The sequence below is a fragment of the Balaenoptera borealis genome, assembly GCF_965194805.1.
Source record: "Balaenoptera borealis genome assembly, chromosome: 18".
NCBI classification, from domain to species: domain Eukaryota; kingdom Metazoa; phylum Chordata; class Mammalia; order Artiodactyla; family Balaenopteridae; genus Balaenoptera; species Balaenoptera borealis.
In genome coordinates this window covers 68,385,686-68,408,694 of record NC_138877.1, presented here as the reverse complement: position 1 = coordinate 68,408,694, position 23,009 = coordinate 68,385,686, and the positions used below count along the sequence as shown (strand labels likewise).

At 39.2% G+C, this 23,009-nt stretch overlaps 2 protein-coding genes across 4 annotated transcripts in view; one reads left to right on the top strand and one right to left on the bottom strand.

Annotated features, from left to right (window-relative positions):
• The window catches only part of UBAC2 (UBA domain containing 2), a 163,061-nt gene that overhangs the window by 105,200 nt on the left and 34,852 nt on the right, over window positions 1–23,009 (bottom strand). Inside the window, exons 5-6 of one of the 3 annotated variants that reach the window (XM_082366145.1) lie at window positions 10,368–10,417; window positions 10,199–10,286 (exon numbers count right to left, since the gene is read on the bottom strand). The exons of the other annotated variants lie outside the window; for them this stretch is intronic. Of the exons in view, the coding sequence (XP_082222271.1) occupies window positions 10,199–10,286; window positions 10,368–10,417 (138 nt within the window). The remainder of the gene's footprint in view (window positions 1–10,198; window positions 10,287–10,367; window positions 10,418–23,009) is intronic. 3 annotated transcript variants of the gene reach the window in all.
• On the top strand, window positions 11,341–21,845 carry GPR18 (G protein-coupled receptor 18). The gene is made up of 2 exons (XM_082366169.1): window positions 11,341–17,193; window positions 19,763–21,845. The coding sequence occupies exon 2, from the start codon at window positions 19,797–19,799 to the stop codon at window positions 20,790–20,792; it is 996 nt and encodes a 331-aa protein (XP_082222295.1). The 5' UTR covers window positions 11,341–17,193; window positions 19,763–19,796; the 3' UTR covers window positions 20,793–21,845.

Sequence of the window (23,009 nt, the reverse complement as noted above, 5' to 3'; positions counted from 1 at the left end):
TAGATACTACTGCACATCCACTGGAATGGCTAAGAATTTTCTTTAAAAATTGCTACTATCAAATGACCTGAGGATGGGGAGTAACTGGAACTCTCATACATTGCTGATGAGAGGACAAAATGTTACAGACACTTTGTAAAACAGTTTGGCAGTTCCTTAAAAAGTAAAACATATACTTATCATACCACCTAGAAAAATAAACAAAATCAATAAATAGGAGAGTTCAATATAGTTGCCAAATTCAAGATCAACTTACAAACTCACTAACATTTCTCTACTTCAGCAATAAAATAACTACACTTGGGAAACATAATAAATAAGTACAATATCATTCACCACAACAAAAATTATATGGTATCTAGGATTACAAAATATCTGTAACATAAAATGTTTAAATCTAATAAACAACATAGATGTTATAAATAAATGGAGAGATCCTTGATGCTCTTGGATTGGAAAACTTAATAAAGGTATCCGTTCTCCCCCAAAGCAATCTATAAATTCAATACCATATCAAATTCCAGCTGACTTTAAGATAACTTACTCTAAAATTTATATGGAAGAGTACATGACTACACGAGTAGTTAGGTTAATTTTGAAATAGCTGAACAAAAAAGTGACTTGTTCTACTAGATATTAATATATACTAAAAACCAAAATGATTTAAAGATATTAGAGTATGAGGCACATGAACAGATAAAGAGACCAATGGCATAGAATAGAGAGCAAAAAGCAGACACACACACACACACACACACACACACACACACCCTATGACCCTATATTTTGCTACACACACACACACACACACACACACCCTATGACCCTATATTTTGCTCCTGGTTAATAGGCCACAGCAAGTCCGTCACAGGTCCATTAGAATCACAAAAGTGTGAGTGAAGATACAGATAAAACAAGATGACTGTGAGTTGATCATTACCAAAGCTGGGTGATGTTGAAACTTGGGTTCATTATAGTGCCCTCTCCACGCTTGCATATGCTTAAAAAATTCCGTATAATAATCCCAAATCACTGAACAAAAAAAGAAATCAAAGCATGTGTTGCTTCAGTGACCCCCCAAGGAGGGTACTAAATACATGCCCCTGGTGTTGGGGGCTGAATTTTTAGGCTAAGATACAGCCTAAGATAGGAGACATGGCCCCAAGCTGCTCAAGGAAGAAGAGGGGGACTGAGCACAGATGCTCAAAGACCTGTACCTTTCACAGAGAAGGCTAAAAATAGTCCACTCAGTCTGCTGAAGCGGTGAAGACATTTAGCTTACACGAAAGGCCTTGGGAAAGAAAACAATAAGCAGTCCCAACAAATAATCACAATCCAAGGCCAATATCATACCTAAATTTGTGGTCTAGATTTACCCCACTTGAATGGCATGGGAACGCTAACGTAAGAAAACATAAAAGCTATTGCAGGACAGCAAAAACGCCTGGGAACCCAGCAAGAGTAAACACAAAGTCCTCCTATAGATATCCTTTCATGAGCTAGGGCTTGTGAGGGTTCCCACAGCAAACAAAACCCACGGAAAATAAGTTCACTATGGGGCTTCCCTGATGGCGCAGTGGTTAAGAATCCGCCTGCCAGTGCAGGGGACACAGGTTCGAGCCCTGGTCCGGGAAGATCCCACATGCCACGGAGCAGCTAAGCCCGTGCGCCACAACTACTGAGCCTGTGGCTCTAGAGCCCGCGCTCCGCAACAAGAGAAGCCACCGCAATGAGAAGCCCGCACATCGCAACAAAGAGTAGCCCCCGCTCGCCGCAACTAGAGAAAGCCCATGCGTAGCAACGAAGACCCAACACAGCCAAAAATAAATAAAATAAATAAATTAAAAAAAAAAAGTTCACAATGAAAAATCACAAACTACAAGATGCAACAACAGAATGCCCTAAGGGAGAATTTGGTAATATGAGAACTACAAGTAACAGAACAATGTGTAAATGGGCAAAACCATTACACACTTTTTTACAGGAATAGGAACCATAATAAAAAAAAAACCCAGTGTAGACCAATATGCCTCCATCTCCCAAAGAATCATGAATGGTTCCCTATTGCTCGCCGAGTAAAAGCTAAAGCTGGTACAAAGGCCTGTAAAGCCTGGTGACCTCTCCTACCCACCCTGACTTCACCTCCTACTATCCCCTCGCCCCACCTACTCAGCTCCAGCTACACAGTTGCCTGAGTCAGGCCTCCAGCTGAGGGCCTTTGCGCTGGCAGGTCCCTACACCTGGAATACAACTCCCCCCCACCGTCCGCCCCCCCACCCCGCCCCAGATCACATGGCTCTCCCCTTGAGTCCTCGTTCAAATGTCACCCACTCACCGAGGCCTTTCCTGACCATACTGTTTGAAACTGCGACCCTGCTTACACCCTGGTGTTCCCTTTCCCGCTGGCTGACTAGTGGATTTGTTTTTACACAGCATATATCATCACCCATCATACTATATCTTATATTATCTTGTTTACTGCATTCTATCCCCGATTATAATGCAGAGTCAATGAGAAAGACTGTGTCTGTTTTGATCAGTGTAGGATCCTCAGAGCCCGGAACACATACTGCCTACCACAAAGCAGGTTCTCAGTAAATGTGTTGAATGAAGAAATGGGGAAATCAGAGGAAGCTGATCATTCTTGTAAGAGATGAGGTAGAGTTCTCTCATTCATTCATGCATGTATACATGCACGCTCAAACACTACTAAGTGTTACCTTATAATACAAGGGAGTGTCAAGGTATTCCTTTCCTTACTGTGGAAATTATTCCTTCATTTCCTAAAAAAACGACTAAAACTGACTTTTCAAAAAATAACTTAGATAAAACATTAGAACATTTTCTAAGTTATTAAAAGTACACAGAGAGTATAGTAAATATCACCCTTCACAGTTCAGCTTCCCGTTCCTTATTTTTATCCTTCCTTAGAAGGATATTAAGTCCACACCATCAACCATCAATTTCTAAATATATATAGAAACTATATAGTTTGTCTTAGGGCAAACTCTTATCTCCTATTTCCTCAGTTGATGGGCTTTGAAAATATTCTATTTCTTGCTGATACCTATACCCTTGGATATTGTATAGAAATGCTAGAAGTAGGCATTAAAGTCTACCACTCCATTCTGTGCCCAAGAATCAGCTAAGGTACATTATTTGGGAAAATAAAAGCTGATGACTATAACATGGTATTATATTATCACCTCTGCTAAATTCCAAGTGTTTTCTTATTAACTTCTACATACATGTGCATTCTGGTAAAAATACAGCTTGTGCCTCATATAAGACTTCAGAGACACAAAACATAAAACAATATTACTGTATCCCTTTGACAAAAATCTCTGCTCATAATTCTCTTTGGTTAGCCCAGATAACAGTATTTTTTTTTCTTACAATTAGCATTGGGACCAAGTAGGGTATTACTTCATCTTGCATAATTATAAATTTGGAATTGTGCTATATTGAGCCCACTCATAATCAGAACCTAAAATGATTCTTATGTTTTTACCATAGGATTTTCACAATTGTTATACCAATGGTGTCTGAAATAATTTGCCATGTAATTTAGGAATAAATAAACACACATATACAATACCCATTTTAAATTCTAACTACTGTATATATGCTCTAAAGACAGTCACAGGGTATCCAAACCGTTCAAGCTGTTTGTATAAACCACAATATCTCTCTAGTATTTTTTTTTTTTTTTTAGATTTTTTTTTTTTTTTTAATTTTTATTTATTTATTTATGGCTGTGTTGGGTCTTCGTTTCTGTGCAAGGGCTTTCTCTAGTTGCGGCAAGCGGGGGCCACTCTTCATCGCGGTGCACGGGCCTCTCACTATCGCGGCCTCTCTTGTTGCGGAGCACAGGCTCCAGACGCGCTGGCTCAGTAATTGTGGCTCACGGGCCTAGTTGCTCCGCGGCATGTGGGATCTTCCCAGACCAGGGCTCGAACCCGTGTCGCCTGCATTGGCAGGCAGATTCTCAACCACTGCGCCACCAGGGAAGCCCTCTAGTATTTTTTGATTACAAAACCATTTCACCATTTGAGCCCCATTTAATAACTTTCAGAGTAGATTTAGTTTTTATCAAATTCTGCCTAACACTGCCATCTAATGGTTCACCACGTGACTGCAGGCAAAGCCAATTAAACTGCTGATGTGCTCACTCAGAAAGGGAAAAATATCCTTAACATGGAAGCTTAAACAGTTCATATTAAAGTTCTATAAGAATTGTTAGTAATATATGAAAAATATAAATTATTTTGGATATTTTATTTTACAAATGTTTCAAAGATGTCACCCTACCAACTCATTATTTAGGTATTGTCATTTTACCCTGAATTTTAATTTTGTCAAGATTTTTTTCATTCTGTTTCTCTTTAATTTTAAGTATTTATAAAGTATTTTCTGGAAGTATATACTTCAAAAATTTAAAAATATTCTTTGTTCATAAGCAAAGGCAATCATTTAGATTATATAGGAAAAAAACCTCTTCATTTTACAAATAGTTTATTTCACTAGTATAATAATCTACTGCAGTGAATTATGTTCTTGTTATTTTATATTTATTGAGTATAATTGACATGAAAGATTATATTAGTTTCAGGTGTACAAAAGAATGATTCAATACTTGTATATATTGCAAAATGATCACCACAATAAGTCTAATTAACATCCATCACCATACAAAGTTACAAAACTGTTTTTTCTTGTGATGAGACCTTTTTTTCTTTAACTAGATTACCAGTTTATTATAAAAGGATATAACTCAGGACCAGCCAGATGGAAGAGATGCACAGGGCAAGATACAGGGAAAGGACACGGAGCTTCCATGCTCTCTCCAAGTGAGTCACCCTCCGCTCTCCCTGAATCTCCCCGTGTGTTCACCAACCCGAAAACTCCTGATGAGAACTTCTAAGATCTGTTCTCTTAGTAACTTTCAAATATGCAATACAGTATTATGAACTACAGCCACCATGCTGTATGTTAGATCCTCAGGAGTTATTTATTTTTATTTTATACCTTTTGACCCCCCTTCACCCATTTTGCCACCCACCTCCCACCTCTGTCAATCTATCCTTTATATCTATGAGCTTTTTTAAGATTTCACATATAAGTGAGGTCATACAGTATTTGTCTTTCTCTGACTTATTTCACTTAGCATAATGCCCTCAAGGTCTGTCCACGTTGCTGCAAATGACAGGATTTCCTCTTTTTATATAGCCGAATAAATATTCTGGTGTGTGTGTGTGTGTGTGTGTGTGTACACGCACCACATTTTCTTTATCTATTCATCCACTAATGAACACTTATGTCTTTGTTATTTAGAGAATAGGAGAACAAGGTTGCTATACCGTTGCTGGGCTGCACAGAACTTCCTGGGAAACACTGTCCCTCTGCTGGACTCCTATTAATGTCTCTAGTTCTCTAAGCCTGCCAGCGAATCCCACAGTAAGGAAAAGCATATGAGCAGAGATGCTCAGAGTTTCAAGGGCTTTCACGGAGATTTCACTCCTGCCACCTGCCCAACGTGTGGATTTCCTGGACATCCCTGCCTGGTGCTTTTCCAGCCACTGCTTGAGTATCTTCAGTGTCCGCAAGTCAGCACCTCCCAAGGGAATCACTTTGCCTCCAGACAGTGAGTGCCTCTGAGTTACCCCTTACCAAGCCCAATAACCTCCTGCAGCATCTCTGAAGTCTTAATTCATCCTTGGCCATGTCCCACCCCCCCCAATTTTTAACTCCTCTTTCATCCTGCAGCCCCTTTCAACAGTTGAAGACTGTTCTCCTGCCCCATCTTCTCCTCTCCAGTATCAACACTGCCTGCTCTCTCAACTGTTCCTCACATGGCAGGTCTGCACCCCCTCCCTGTTCTGATGCGGACGAGGACCACCAGAGCCGTGCTTGTTGCCCCGTCATACTACCTACAGCATCCATGAGCACATCAGTGTCAACTGGTAGTCACATCACAATGCCATCTCACAGGCTTCCCTTAGCTTTTCCAGACACACGACTACCAAAACAACAATCCTGCCATTCAGTGACTCTGCAGTTGATTGTTTAGGCTAAAGAGAAAGACCTGATGTTCTCTCTCTGCAGTGTTTTATACGTTGATCACAGAGCCCACAACTTGCTAAACCAGTTAATGTATTACAGCTCTTGGTCTTTGAAGGCGACTGCTAGCAGTTCCCCCCAGACCCAGTCTCCCTTATCTCCAGCAACTTGGCTCCCTCGCTAGAGCTAGTTTCCCAGCCTCCCCTATGATTAGGGGTGGCCACGTTACCAAGTTCCTGCCAATGGTGTATGAGCAGCAGTGACATTTACAACTTCCAAAGTACCTGGTGAAAGAGCAATCCCTTATCCTGGACTTCCCTTCTGATTCCTCCCTATTGCTAGAAATGGAAACCTTGGAGGGCACACGGTGAGGATGACAGAGCTGCCCTACCAGCTTGGTCCTAATGACTTCCCAGAACAGAGCCCATCTGTCCACCAGGGATGTTACAAAAGAGAAACAGACACCTGTGTTCTCTGAGCCACTGTGTTCGGGGGTTTCTTTGCTCTACTATTATTAGAATATCTCCCAAAGCTTTTGTAATTTGCAAATTTCATTTGCAAACATGCTACATTTTCAAGGCAATCATTGATACATATTAATCAGGCCCAGCAAGGAATAAGAACACTATAGAAAGGTAAATGTTCTTTCATTTTCATATTATTGTAATAATAGAGACAAACAATTTCCAGAGCATAAGAAAGAAGCACTTGTAGGTGGAAGGCTCTGAAGTGAGCCAATTCTGGGATACGGCTTGTTTCTGTTCACCCTGCTTTACACCCTCCCGGATGAAGGAAAGGTGTTGAGGACTGGAGATAAATACTCTTCAGATTAAGTCACTGGGGAAAGTCTCTACAGGACAAATGGATTTTACTGAGGGAAATCTATTCTACCCTATCTTAACATTTAAAATTTTAAAGCATTTCAATTCATCCTTATCATGAGAATATGATAAATGGGTGGACCTAAAACCATGCCAAAAAACTTTCTTACATCAAAGGAAACAAGCAGAGCAAGAAGGCAGCCTATGGAACAAGAGAAAATATTTGCAAATCATATTATCTGATAAAGGGTCATTACCCAGAAAATATAAAGAACTCCTACGTGTTAACAACAACAACAAAAACTGATTAAAAAATGCGCAAAGGACCTGAATAGACATTTCTGTAAAGAAGATGTATAAATGGCCAACAAGCACATGAAAAGTCGCTCAATGTCAATAATCATCAGGGAAATGGAAATCAAAACCACAATGAGATACCATCTCAGACTCATTAGGATGGCTACTATCAAAACAAAACAAAACAGAAAAAAGTGTTGGCAAGGATGTGGAGAAACTGGAACCCTTGTGCACTGCTGCTGAGAATGTAAAATGGTACAGCTGCTATGGAAAATAGTACGGTGGTTCCTTAAAAAATTAAAAATAGAATTACCACATGATCCAGCAATTCCACTTCTAGATATATACCCAAAAGAACTGAAGGAGGGTCTCAAAGAGATATCTGTACATCCATTAGTCACAATAGCCAAAAGGTGGAAGCAAGCCAAGTATCCATCAGCAGATGAATGGATAAATAAAATGTAATATATACATACAACTGAATATTATTCATCCTTAAAAAGGAAGGACGTTCTGACACATGCTACAACATGGACGGACTTTGAGGACATTATGCTAAGTGAAATAAGCCAATCACAAAAGACAAATATTGTACGATTCCACTTACATGAGGTACATAGGGTAGGCAAATTCATTGACAGAAAATAGAATGGTGGTTGCCAGGTGCTAGAGGGAGGGATGGGAGTTGTTCAACGAGCATGGAGTTTCAGTTTGGGAAGAGGAAAGAAGTTCTGGAGATTGGTTGCACAACAATGTGAATGTACTTCAAACACTACTGAACTGTACTTTAAAAATGGTTAAGACAGTAAATTTCATGTTGTGTACATTTTACTACAATTAAAAAACATTTAAACCATATCAAATTTGTTCCAAGGCCACCTTTATGTTTAACTCTTAGTAGAACATCAGGCACAAATAACATTTAAAGTGGAATCTTCTCAAGGCCCTAGCCCAGGAATACACGGTCCTACAGAGGAAAACACTTTCCTAAAAACGACAGAATGCTTCCCATGAAGGCAGAAATGGTCTCTAAGCCAAAACGTTTTAGAGGAATAAGGATATGTCTACTACATAATTCTGCATAATATAGAAATATTGAGAAATTAACATTAAAATATATGTATTATCTTCTACCAATTAACAGCTTTTAAAACATTGATTTCAATCTCAACAAGACTTCAAATCCGGTAAAGGTGAAGAGCTCCACGACCCACTGTCACCTGTAGGTGGCAGTAAATGCACAGTGTTTATGTCAAAACAACCTTGGATGTCAATCAGTATGGAACAGTGGAAAACATACATGAGCTTACACATGAGTGTAAGTTCTCCTACATGAAACAAATTGTATTAACTTTTCTGATACATCAAATATTTATCTTGCCGAAACACCTTCACCTTAGGGCCTCTCCTCAACCAACTCTAATCTATCTCGTCTCACTCTTTTGCTTGATCTTGTCTTTGTGATCATATCTATTTAGAAACATTAGGCGTTCATTCTGGGGGGACACCGTATAGTTTTCTTTCCTTTAGAAAAAGAAACACACAAACACTTGTCAAATCAAAAAGCCTATTTACTGAGGGTCTACTGTGTGTGAAGCACTATGCTAGGTGCTCTTGATACATGTGAAGACGAACGCACCGGTCCTTGTCAACAAAACAGACACAAAATATGAAGAATAATACACGAGATGAGAGTATGATCAAGGGATGAATAAAAACACAACTGTAAAAGAGAGACTCACGGACACCTCCAACTCCCAACTCTAAAAACCTAGGATTAGTGATCCCCAAATAAAGAACTACATTAACATTAGAAGAATAAATCCTCCACTAGAGGCAGGCTGAAGCCAAGGATCTATGTCCCTCCGTCCAAATGCACACCAGCAGGCCGCCCTGCAGGTCTCTGAGGGTGGTACTACCCACCCACTTCCTTCCCTTTTCTGTTAAGATACTTATTCAGATAGCATGGCTTGTTGATGGCAAGAGGCCATATGAGTTAAAAGCCATAAACTTCTTGTAAAGAATATCCATATGAAAAGCATTAGCAATAAGGAGATACCATGGTTGCAAAAATTCAACTGATTTGTCACTGGGGCTAGACTAATTTTTAAGCGTAAGAGGGAGAGTTCTGGTAAACAACAATTCTGAGTAACGCAGATCAGTACAGATTTATTACCAAGGAAACAAAGAGCCCGTACAATTTTTATGTCTTCCTCTGCAGGCTGATTATAATGTCTCCAGGAGGTTCTCCACCACCAAGAACAACAGCTCTCCTGGGAGAGTGGCGGAGGGCAAGTGACAGAGTGGGCAGCCTCGCAGGCTTAGGAGCTGGGCAGCCCTGGACCCAGCCCATCCTCACAGCTGCACTTCCTACTTGCCACTTACAAAAGTAATGGTTAAAGGAAAAAGCGTTATAAGTAGATAGGCAAATTAGCTGGAACAATCTAACAGTCTACTAGAAATGTTTAAATGTCTAAGGAATAAATATCAAATATGTTAAGAAGATTAAGTTGACTTAAAGATAAATTTTAAATAAGATTTAAAACATATACACTAAGGTAAACAACAAGGTCGTACTGTAGAGCACAGGGAACTATATTCAATATCCTGTAATAAACCATAATGGAAAAGAATATGAAAAAGAATATACATATACATAATTGAATCACTTTGCTGTACACCAGAAACTGACAAACATTGTAAATCAACTATAGTTCAATTAAAAAATTAAAAAAAAATACACACTAAAGAAATCAACACAATAAAGGATATGAAAGGAAGGCAAAGGCCAGGAATTAATGGGACCCCCACAGGGTTCTGGGTGCTCTGAGTTTCAAGTAGGACCCAAATACCAACAAACACATTCAAGGCTCCCTGAAATGAGGCTTGACTAAATGACTCCTGGACACATTTGGGGTTCCACGCAGAAGCTGTGAGGGCACAGAGGCCCAAGTGCTATCCTATGTCTCTCATCTCCAGTCCTACAAAAATTCAAAAGGAGACAAAGATAAAATACTCACTGCAGTGGGAAGAGTTCCTTAGAACTGTATAATGCCAGAGGTGGAAAGCCCTTCGAGAAAGCCTCATCCAAATTCCCCTTTCTTCCAGCTGGGAAGAGTCATGATCAGAGAAAATTAACTAACTTTTAGAAACAATAACTCAGCTAATTAATGAGTAGCATAGACAGACCTCTTGCACTGCTATTCACTCCCAGTCTGAAAATTCCCAGGAAAAATATGCTGCAAAGAAAAAAAAGAGATTTCAGGCAGGAGAGAGACAATGAGAACTAGTATTTGGTGTCTAAAACATGTACTTTACACAAGCTATAAGAATGAGATGATTCATAGATAAGAATAGATGATTCATAGATGAGATGAGACTCAAGGTGTTTAAAAAAATTACTCATGGAAACAGCTTAGAAGCAGCAGATACCCTCAAACCCAGTTTTGCCAACTCAAAGCCTAAGCTTTTTTAAAGAAACCTCTTTGATACAAAATGTAACACTCATACAGAAAAACCCAGCATGCTGGAAAAATCCACTTGCTTCTTTTCTCTTCTCCACCCTGCTCTGTTCCTGAGGCTGAGGGTACAGATTCCACCCAAGGGCTCAAGGGCCCCCTGGCTTCTGCTGAGTTCTGCTAGCGCCTCAGAGGACATCTGGGCGAGGAGGAGCCTGAGGCCAGGGTACTTACTCCCCTTGTTCCTTGTTACTTCACACTTACTGTTTCCAAGGCAGCTGACTCTCCAGGGGTGACCCCTCCAGGTTCTAGTAACCTTTCCCTTCCTTAACCTCTTTGGGCCTAAAGGTGGTGGGCACAACAAGGCAACAGTCCTGCCAAAGGTCCCCCTTTTGTCACTAGGTTCCATTCTTTTGTCATTAGATCTTTATATATAAGCCCTTGAATTATTCTAGTTTAAGTGTGCCGTCTGTTTTCTATTGAGACCCTTATAGATACAAGGGCAAACCAAAAATAGACAGCTTAATGAATTATCACAGAACAAACACTAAAATAATTAGCACTCAGGTCAACAAACAGAACTTCCAGCATCCTGGGAGCTCTCCCGTGTGCCCTACGTATTACATGCTCCCGCAACCCACCAAAAGGTTTTATTGCCTATGTGCGAATCCCTAAACTCTTTATTTCAGTTTGGTCTGCTTTCTGAAATTCATGTAAATGGAATCGTACAATATGAATTCCTTCATGTCTGGCTTTTTTCACTTAACACCACATGCACAAGACTCGCCTGTGTTGTTCCATGCGCCTTCTATGTGATTCATTTTGATTGTGAAAAGCAGTCAACTGTTTGTCGACACAACTGATCTATCCACTCTACAGTTGCTGAACATGTGGGCTGTCCCTAATTTGGAGCGATTAGAAATAATGCTACTGTGAACATTCTTACCTCTAACTCCTGGTGCACAGGAACACGCATTTCTACCTAGGAGTGGAATGTGAGTCACAGGGTGTATGCATCTTCATTTTAGTTCTTAATATCCAACTGTTTTCCAAATTTGAGCTCCCACCAGCCAGGCGCAAGAGTTCCTGGTTGCTCTGTACCCTCACCAACACTTTTCTTTTTTTTTTTAATAGATCTTTATTGGAGTATAATTGCTTCACAATACTGTGTTAGTTTCTGCTGCACAACAAAGTGAATCAGCCACATGCATACATATATCCCCATATCCCCTCCCTCTTGCGTCTCCCTCCCACCCTCCCTATCCCACCCCTCTAGGTCATCGCAAAGCACAGAGCTGATCTCCCTGTGGTATACTGCTGCATCCCATTAGCTATTTTACATTCGGTAGTGTACATATGTCGATGTTACTCTCATTTTGCCCCAGCTTCCCCCTTCCCCTCCATGTCCTCAAGTCCATTCTCTATGTCTATGTCTTTATTCCTGTCCTGCCACTACATTCATCAGTACCATTTTTTTTAGATTCCATATATATGCATTAGCAAACGGTATTTGTTTTTCTCTTTCTGACTGACTTCACTCTGTATGACAGACTCTAGGTCCATCCACCTCACTACAAATAACTCAATTTCGTTTCTTTTTATGGACGAGTAATATTCCAGTGTTGGCTGAGTATATATAATGGAATACTACTCAGCCAGCACTTCTTGTTGTCAGTCTTTTTCACTGTAGCCATTTTGGTGAGTGGGTAGTAACATCCTTATTATGGTTTTAAATTTCGTTTCCCTGATTACTTATGAGGTCCAGCATACTTATACATGTTTACCAACCTTTCGGATATACCCATTTTTGAGTGCTTAAAAATCTTTGGCTCACTGAATGGCAGAGATCTCCCTTCCAAAATTAAATTTACAGGCTGACAGAATCTAGTTACAAAATCTTTCCTTGGGAATATCAACTCATTAGTGAGAAACAGGGAAAGGAAAGGATGGTCTATTCCCTCAGAAGATTTTTTTTGCTACAGATCAAATTACTATTCTGATTATTCTCTATTAAGTAGGACCAACTTCAACAAAATTTACTAAAACAAATACCATAATACAGACAATACCATAATACAGAAAGAGTACAACACAATCTCACAATCTGAGAATCTTGAGTAAATATCCCTGGGTTACACCATCCATACAACTATTGTGTCCTCAACATACTTTGCTGTTGGCATAATGATTAAATTCAGTGAAGCATGTAAAACACTTAGACCTCTGCTCAATGATTGTTCACCTCTGAATACAGATAAGAGTAATGGCAGAGATAATAAAAAATCCTAAGTAACTCTTTTTAAACCAACAAACTTCAACCTATAGACATGTAATTACTTTTTAGTATACAGATGCCTGATACTAAAATCCTCCATCACACACACTAGTATACAAGTTTGGATTTAAGTAACTCAATAACACACCTCTCATTTCTTTACCAATCCTGACTCTCCACAATACCTTTTTCTTCTACGCTGCTACTTCACCATATTACTAGATATTTTCCCCTAGAAACTCATCTCCCTTTACATCTCTCCTTTAACTGTGAGACCAGAATCTGTAGGAGGTGGCCATGTACATCACAATAACCAGAGAGTTCCAATTAATTGGCTGTGCCTGAGGACCACTGAATGGCTCTCCACGCAGTTAGTGAGACGTTACCCTGCAAACTCTTGGCCTGGGATTTCAGTGGGTCCAGGAATGATTTCACTGTCATGTTGATGCCTTCTCCTAAGATTCTCTAAGTGAAAGAATCTTTAATATCTTTAGGGAACTCTACTTTGCCAATTTAGATCTATTTTGACTAGAATTATCTATCATTTTGGTTATCTGGGTTCAACTTGTTTGCTGTGAGGTAAGTAATCATCTGATTGTCTGTACGTCTGTAAAATTGTGAAACTGAACAAAAATTGCCGAGGAAAAGGAATTTGGGAAATGTTAAATTTATTAATACAATTTAGGAAATCAAGTGGAAAGGAGGTCCATACTAATTTGGCTATAAGACTACAGCTGTAAGTTGCTGGATTTAAAATAAAATAGATTTAGACAAATAGTATCTCAGTCTTCTTTATCCAGAAACCACTATTCAATATATCTGCCCCTCAAAAAAAAAAAAAAAAAAAAAAGAGCAGTGAGTTTAGATGCAAGCTTGAAAAAGAAAGGGGTATGGCACAAAGATTCCATAAGATCAAAATGGGAGACCATTAGGGCCAAATGATAAGATTTTCACCTTAGTTCGGGGCTCCCCCCATGTCCCTCACCACCTCTCCTTTCTGGGGACTGGCTGTCTACCAGCTGCTCTGGCTGTGTGCACTGATGGCCACCTGAGCTGGGAAAGATAAACAGTAACTACAGTGGGCCCCTCATCACAATATTGGTCTGAGGAACTAGGATAAGCCTCACTCACACTTGCTGAGGTACAGAGAAATGTGTTAAGAACGAGAAATACAATTTTATCTGTGGCATAGACAAATTTCTGATATAACATCATGTTTTCTTTTTTTTTTTTTAATATTTATTTATTTGGCTGTGTCGGGTCTTAGTTGTGGCGCACAGGCTCTCTAGTTGTGGTGAGTGGGCTCTAGAGCGCGCGGGCTTAGTTGCCCCGCAGTATGTGGGACCTTACTTAGTTCCGCGACCAGGGACTGAACCTGCGTCCCCTGCATTGGAAGGTGGATTCTTAACCACTGGTAAGTCCCAAAGAGCATGTTTTTATAATGGGGATTTACTGTGTAAGTCTATTAACTACATCCTTTCTGATAATTATAAAATTGGCTTAACTAAATTATAACTAATTATAAGTAGATTATATTCACTCTGAAACTGGGCTCGAGTATTAAAATAAAAATTCATTTAGGGCTTTTAGCATCTAAACCAGAATTCAAAAATGGAGCTAAAACAGATGATTTCATAAAGTGAAGGAAACTCTGTGAAATCCCTCTTTTGCAAGGTGAAAAATTTCTTTCACTCATATCCCAAAATAAGTGAGGAAATTAAAGCTGCATGAATGGTCCCCGAATGAGATAAGCCCCTCTATTTGAATAAAAATTTCATTAGGTTCAAGTATTAAAGAGGCAAACCAGACACTATAAGAGTTTAATTATTGATCCATTGTTTACTTACTTGCTGCCAAAAGGTTTGGGGGAATTTTTTTTTTTAACTGTAATTCTTTTCCAACATAAAATTATTGTGTTAAGTGCTGCAGGGTCATGGAGAGAAGGAGAGTGGGTCTTGCCTCCAGTCTGCCTTGTGACTGGCAGGTTCCCCTCACATTAGCAAGTCAAAAGTGTCCCTGATGCTGACACTGGGCTCAATAATTCGACCCTCCATTTCTTCACCTACTTTTTCAGTCACACATTCAACCAGTATTTACTAACTGCCTGTTAAATACATACATATACAACATGTGCAAACCCTTAAGGACCTCAATGTAGTGAAGGATAAAAGGCAAATAAATTCCCAATAATAATACAAACACACACCACTAGGGGGGTAAGAATCCAGTGCTAAGGAACCTTACAGGGGCGAATAACCAACCAGCTTCAGGGGTCAGAGAAAACTTCCTGGGAAAGGCAGCATCTAAGCTAAAACTTTTAAGATAAATAGCAGCCGGCCAAGCCAAGAGATGGGAGTGCGGTGGGAAGGAATGTCACAGCTGTTGGTGGAACAGCTTGTGAAAGGCCAGGAGTAGGAAATCCCGTAAGGCTAAGATGGAGAGAAAGGCGGGACCCACCTTCAAGCTGTGCCCCTGGGTACCTCCCTCTGAGAGACTAGCAAGTCAGAAAAAAGAATCTCCCTGTGTACAAGGGGATTTGTCTTAATGAGATATATGCCTTCCCTGTACCTGTTGATTTCAGCAGCACAGAGAACACTAATCAATACTGAATTTTAGACCTGTCACAGGCTATATGAAATTAAGGCAATGAAAAGATTGGATCTGCAGATAAGAGGTTCCTATCTCCAAGTGAAATATCAAACTCCTATCCTGCATATGAAACATAACTCCATGTATAAAAAACTGATTACTGTAATTCAGCAATGAGCAAATCATGTCTAGTGAATAAATCAATGTAATCACCTCACAACGAGAAGTCTTTACAGCAGCTAGGGCAGAAAGGGGAGGGCACTGAACTTGGCACAGAAGAGACTGGGCCTGGTTGTCTGAGTTCTGCAGCAAGTCACTGGCCCTCTCTGGGCCTCGAATCCTCATTTACACAAGAAATAGTTGCTGTGGTTGTTGCTTGTGCTTCTAAAACCCACTACTCTGGCATTAACATAATCAAAAGTACTTCAATCACCAAAGGAAAGGATTTAAACAATTTATAAGTCACAGATTTACTACGGTTTTGTCTGAGGAAAAAAAAAAAAGGAGCATGTGTCCTCAAACTGTCTTAAATTAAAAAACCAGTTAAGTTCATGTACCTTTTAAAGGCTGATAAATCACGCATAACCAAGTATAAAGATAATTAAAATTTTAGTACAAGCAAATGAAATTATGATTTTTTTAAAAAAGAAAAGAGAAAGTAAAAACTTTAATGTAACTAGGCAGGCAGGCAATGACTGGGGCTGCTCACTTCCCTTTTCGTTGGTCTCACTTCCCTTCTTAGGTTAAAATACTCCTAATATGTAAATTATTCCACTAAAGACTTCCAAAGTTCTTAACAATTTGTAGGGATGTTTTTGAAAAAGGAATTACTTCTAGACTTCCATGTGACAGAAAAGGGATATGAAGCATTGGGGACTTAATAAATAAAGCAAACCAAAGTAGGTAAAGGTATATGCAAAGCAGAAGCAAATAACTGAGAGTCCCAAAATTTCTACCATTTAGAAATGGTTTAGCAGTAAAAAGTGTATATTCAATGATTTTAGGAACTTTGTAGTAAAGGGTTAACACTGTTTGGAAGTTACCTACTAGGTGCCAGGTTAGCTCTTGGACTTCTCTGGTTTAGAGTCCTCACAATCCTACCAGATGGGTATTATCTCTATTTTAGCACTATAGAAACTAAGCAGGAACAAAGGCTCAGAGTGCTGAAGTAACTAGACAAAGTCACACAGCTTAGAAACTAAGTTATACTATGAATTCCATTCAGTCAACATCAAATCTCATTCTCTTTCAACAGATGATGCAGACGTTAAGCACCAAAGTAAACAAACTGAAGACATTTTCTCCTTTCTGTATGGTTCTCTTAAATATATGCCATCATTTCATGAGGAGCTTATGCTAAGCATGACTTCATAAACAAATCATTTGTGAAAGAGAAAAACCACATCCAGGGCAAAGTCATAAGTTGAAAAAGCCTTATTTCAGAGAGTACTTCCTGAAAGAGACAAAGCAGCAATTACAGCTGAACAAGTACCAACTCCTATACCGAGTATTATATTTGAAACAACTTTTTAAAGCAACGGAAGAACCTAAAACAAAAGAAATACAGCATTTCTTAAATATACCACTTCTAGAAAGAGCTATTTTAACACAAGCAACTCAAAGAAATCTCTTTTACAGAACTGGGTATACCGAGAAATGTTCCTCTCAAATACAGCCTTTTGATGGACAGGAGGTAAGTAGCATTTAATTAACTTCACCACAGATTATCAGAAATAATGCTGTACTTATTTACTAAATCTCAAAATCCTTGTTTTATTTTAATAATATATTACTGAAACTATGTTGGTGAAGGACCCTCAAATGGGATATACTGTCATCTTCCTACATTATTAACATGTTGTTTCATTTATTTTCAATACTGTTTTACATTAATAAATAGTAAATGTAATTTTTTTTCAACTTAAAGAAAATGTTGATACAATAAATCATAAATATCTTTAGGAGTCTTTGTCACCTGGTTTCAATTACATTGTTTCACAGAATGTACTTAAAGGCTTTTAAGAAAAGACTATAGCTAATCATGGAATCTAAAGCTTTTAAAATGCTGACTTAAAAGCCAATCACTTTTCAATATTTATCCAAAAATGTATCTGTGTGTACAGAGTACAACCTGTATGGTAATGCCTTTAAAACACGTGCATCACACATTTCTTAGTTAACCTCAAGCAAATGAACACAACTGTTGGTGACATAAAGTCAGCTTGAACCCAATGAGGGGAAAAAGATTTACTCAAAAATGGTTTGTAAGTAAGGAATTTCTGTGACAAAATTCGGGAATAAGGATGGGATGGGTGGAGGGAGTTCTGATACAAAAGAAAAAAGGATACAAAACGTCATTTACATTACAATTTTTACTATTTAAAAATTCATGGAAAGTTAAAAATGAGTCAAGTCTCTAAGATTATTTTCCTTTGTATGATAATACTAGAGAGTTAATTTTTCTATGTAGTATTTTTCTCATTTTATAGAAATTAATATTCTAGTCAACACAATATTTGGAAATTTTAATAAATACAGGCTTTTAAATATATAGAATTCTACTCCAAAATCATATTTAACCTAAATATTTGGCAAACTCGCTACAGTCAGGAAGGTAGGAAGGGAAGAAAGGAGGGAGAAGAAAACAAATTCATACCTTGTGTTTGTCCTCAGCAACTGCTCAAATTAATTTTAAATTACAGCCCATGATGCCACTACCAGATGGCTAACCTCCCCCAGTTTTCACTAAAGAGAGACTCAGGGCTGAATGAGAGAGAGACCATTCTGCAAAGTGACATTTTTGAGGGAAACTTTTCTTACACCTCCATATTTCAAGGAGGATGCCACAAGGTTCCATCTCTGTGTAGCGAGTCTATTTTTAAAATCACTGTTGTTGATGTTATATCGTGGGTGATAGAAGTTTCCCACTGAGGGGGTCACAGCTAAACTCCTTTCCAGTAGAAATGGGCATTTGGCGGGGGGTGGAAATTAGTTTCTGCAAACACATAAAGTTACTGAGTGGCTTCTTACTAATAACTATTTGTCTTTGAGATTCCTTTTTTAAAGTTAAATTTGACAAATAATACTTACGCTTCTGGATCTCGGTAGAGTGAGGGCGTGAAAGCTACTATACTAGCAATATCTTATTCTCAAGGTGTTGCTCTCCGTGCACCACTGCAGCAGTGTAATCAGCTTCTGGGGCACTGTTAAACACCATCTGGAAGACTCAGCATTAGGCACTCCCAACTGTGCATTAAAAACTAGCCCATCTATTGTTTTAAGAGCCAAGTTCTTATGGGACTTCCCTGGCAGTCCAGGAGTTAAGAAGACTCTGCGCTCCCAGTGCATGGGGTACGGGTTCGATCCCTGGTTGGGGAACTAAGATCCCTCATGCCGCAAGGTGTGGCCAAAATAAAAACAGAGAGAGTAAAGTTCTTGATCTGTATACCATGGCACAAGACACTGCTGTTTCTAGACCTATGATAATCTAGAGAGAACATAATGCTATGAAGAAGTGTTTGCCACTTAAAAAAAAAAAAAATGGTTTAATGGCCAATTAAGCAAGCCTTCATTGACAAACTAGAGAGTGCCTGCTGTGGGTTACCCTGCCAAAGTTTCCTTCCTTCACTTATCCATCAATTCAGCAAATATTACTTACTGAGTATCTACTATGTACTCACCAGGCAGTGGGGATTTAGCAGTAAAAAGGAAAAGTTCCTGCTCTCAAATGAGAATTACTGTGAATATTCAGTAAGCACCAGTTATATGGTTTCTTTATTAGTTTTCTAATACATAATTTATATATTAAAATTATATTTAATGAGTAAAAATTCATTATTTGGACATTACTAATCTGGGTTACCAAATATTTAAACAGAATGAAGATGATAAAAAGTGGCAAACTATCAATACTTTCTAAGATTCAAAATTCAGAATGGCCTTTCCCCAATTAGTCCCAACAAAGGATACCTATCATAGGCACAACTGCGACCCAATTTCACACTACAGAGAGAAAATGAATACATTTGCCAGTGCATTATGACACACCAGACCATCTTAATACACTAATATGTTAGTACATATTGGTAATAATACCTAGGGAGTGTATTTCTTAATAAATACTAAGACACATATATTGACTCTATGACATAAAATACTGTCAAAATTAAAATCCACTGATATGCCAAGTCGAGTGTGAGAATATTAAGCATTTATTTTTTCAACAAAGAGTTTTATTCCTCCTATTCTTAACTATTTTACAGTTTCTAAGTGTCATGCCCACCAACAAGCTATAAGATGACCACCCCTCACAATCAAGCTCAACCTGGCCCTTCTATCGACCCATATCCAGATGAATACAAAATAGCAGCTCTTGTCTTCTACAGCTGCATCTTCATAACTGGCTTATTTGTTAATGTCACCGCCTTATGGGTTTTCAGTTGTACCACCAAGAAGAGAACCACTGTGACCATCTATATGATGAATGTGGCACTACTGGACTTGATATTTATAATGAGCTTACCCTTTCGAATGTTTTATTACGCAAAAGGTGAATGGCCGTTTGGAGAGTACTTCTGCCAGATTCTTGGGGCTCTCACAGTGTTTTATCCAAGTATTGCTCTATGGCTTCTTGCTTTCATTAGTGCCGACAGATACATGGCCATTGTACAGCCGAAATACGCCAAGGAACTTAAAAACACATGCAAGGCCGTGCTAGCATGTGTGGGAGTCTGGATAATGACCCTGACAACCACCATCCCACTCCTACTGCTCTATGAAGACCCAGATAAAGCCTCCACCCCTGCCACCTGCCTCAAGATTTCTGACATCATCTACTTAAAAGCTATTAATGCGCTGAACTTCACTCGACTGATTTTCTTTTTCTTGATTCCTCTGTTCATCATGATTGGGTGCTACTTGATCATTATTCATAGTCTCCTTCACGGTAAGACATCTAAGCTGAAGCCAAAAGTCAAGGAGAAGTCTATACGGATCATTATCACGCTCATGGTGCAGGTGCTCGTCTGCTTCATGCCTTTCCACATCTGCTTTGCTTTCCTGATGCTGGGAGGGGACGAGAACAGCTACAACCCCTGGGGAGCCTTCACCACCTTCCTCATGAACCTCAGCACCTGTCTGGATGTGATTCTCTACTACATTGTTTCAAAACAATTTCAGGCTCGAGTCATTAGCGTCATGTTATACCGCAATTATCTTCGGAGTGTGCGCAGAAAGAGCTTCCGCTCAGGTAGCTTACGGTCCCTAAGCAACATAAACAGTGAAATGTTATGAACGGTCATTGTTTGTCTTCGATCTCTTTAAATTCACTTTACTAACTTAGGGTCAGTGGATATTCTGTATGATATCATCAAGTCCCTTCTCTCCCGAAAAAAAATAATAAACTTTAAGAACTCTTCCTCCTTTGTGAGATCTTATTACTGTGGCAGCATAATTAAATATACTGAAGTATTTTAATAAATTCATTATTTTTATCTTTAAAACCTGTATAAAACATTTTCATGAATTACTGGGAGAAAAGCATCCAATTCGTGTTTCATATTCAAGCCTTATCTAAATACATAGTTGACTTTTTGGATTTAATTCTATGTGCAAGTGAGTCATGATGTCAATCAGGTCAGCAGGCAAAATAATGGAGCTACTGTTTGAAATAATTTGACTGAATTATTTTCCAGCTAGATGCAGCTCCCTTTGGTCTAATTTATACTCAGAATTGGTGGTCTAAATCCAGTACTTTGTATTCTAAACACCAAACTTCCATGATTCCTACACAAACAACTATGTTCAACTCATCACTGTTACTGCTGCAGAGCAAAATTTGCAGAAGCAAAAGCACCTGCGGGTGCTGTAAAGGCCATTGCCATCAGCCCCCACCTACTCTAAATTCATTTTCCTTTGGAAACAGACTACAGTCATTCAATAAACACTTACTGAGAGCCGAGTATGCACCAGACTCTACTTGAGACTAGTGGTGGGGGGACTTCCCTGGTGGCATAGTAGTTAAGAATCTGCCTGCCAATGCAAGGGACACGGGTTTGAGCCCTGGTCCGGGAAGATCCCACATGCTGCGGAGCAACTAAGCCCGTGAGCCACAACTACCGAGCCTGTGCTCTAGAACCCGCGAGCCACAACTACTGAAGTCCGTGGGCCTAGAGCCCGTGCTCCGCAACAAGAGAAGCCACCGCAAAGAGAAGCCCACACACCACAACGAAGACCTGATGCAGCCAAAAATAAATAAATAAAATAAATAAATTTATTTTTAAAAAAGGACAATTAATCCTGCCAAAGGGCAACAGGGGGCAGAAAGAAAACCAGCAGGTACGAGAATACAAATACATAGCATGTTAAGAAAGCTGAATGACTGACGGCGGAGTGGCTTGAAACACTGGATTGGGGTCAGATTATGAGGGCTTTGAAGGGAAAGAAAAAGACAACAATATATGGGGTGGGGAGGCTGCTCCTGCTAGGATGTCTGCATCGGTGACCTTACTTAGCTTCCTCCACTGCCCTGCGAATTACAGAGTATGAGCCCCAATTTACGGATGAGGGAAGTTGAGAGAAGTAACTTGCTCAAGATGACACACAAATAATACACGGCAGAGCTGGAATCTCAGGTAAATCTGGTCTATGTGATGGCAAAGCCTAAGCCATCCGTACTATTCTAGACTGCCCTGATGCCACCTTGAAGAAGTTTGATTTTTATTCTGAAGAAAATAAGGATTTAGAGGTTTTTAAAAGGAAGATTAGCATGGTCAAACTTGTATTTTAGAAAGATAACTTCTGAAAACATTGCATGAAATACTTTGGAATTGATAGGAAGACTAGTTGGAGAATTACTGCAAAACTCTAGGCAAGAAAAGATTGGTTAAGACTGGGATAATGACAGAAGGAGTCAAGGAGATGTGATGAAGAGCTGACTTATATAGGACTTCGAATGAATAAGAGTCGGTGCCCTACTCCACTGATGAGAAGAGGGAAAGATTTCCAGCTTGGATGACTGAGTATATGAAAATGCCATTAATTAAAATAAGGAGTACAGAAGGAGGAGGAGATAAGAGTGCAAAAAGAGAGGTGATCAGAGGAGGTAAGAGCTTCTGAACATGATGAATTTTCTTTGAGTCTTAAAAGTCACTAGGAAATATGACTGAAGAAAGATCAAGAAAGCAATATGGACTGGAAATAGAGAGCTGGGAAACAAACAACAGATGCTAACTGTAGTTGAAGCCATGGGGGTGGACGCGATAGCACAGAGAAAGCACCTGGAGTAAGCCTGAGAAAGGAGCTGCAAAGAGTAAAGAAGGTCAAAGAGGACCAGGAGAGAGTAGTGTGCTAGGATTCAGGCGAGCAGGTTATTTCATGAAATAATGGGATGTCAAAAGCATCTAATGTGCTACTGAAAGGTCAGATAAGACAAGTGAAAATAAGCCATTGGCTTTAGAAATTAGTTGGTTACTGGTGACCTTTATAAGAGAAGTTTTAATAGTGGTGAGG

What these genes read in the sequence shown, in the direction of transcription:
- GPR18 (XM_082366169.1), top strand. Translation starts at nt 19,797, where the DNA reads ATGACCACCCCTCACAATCAAGCTCAACCTGGCCCTTCTATCGACCCA.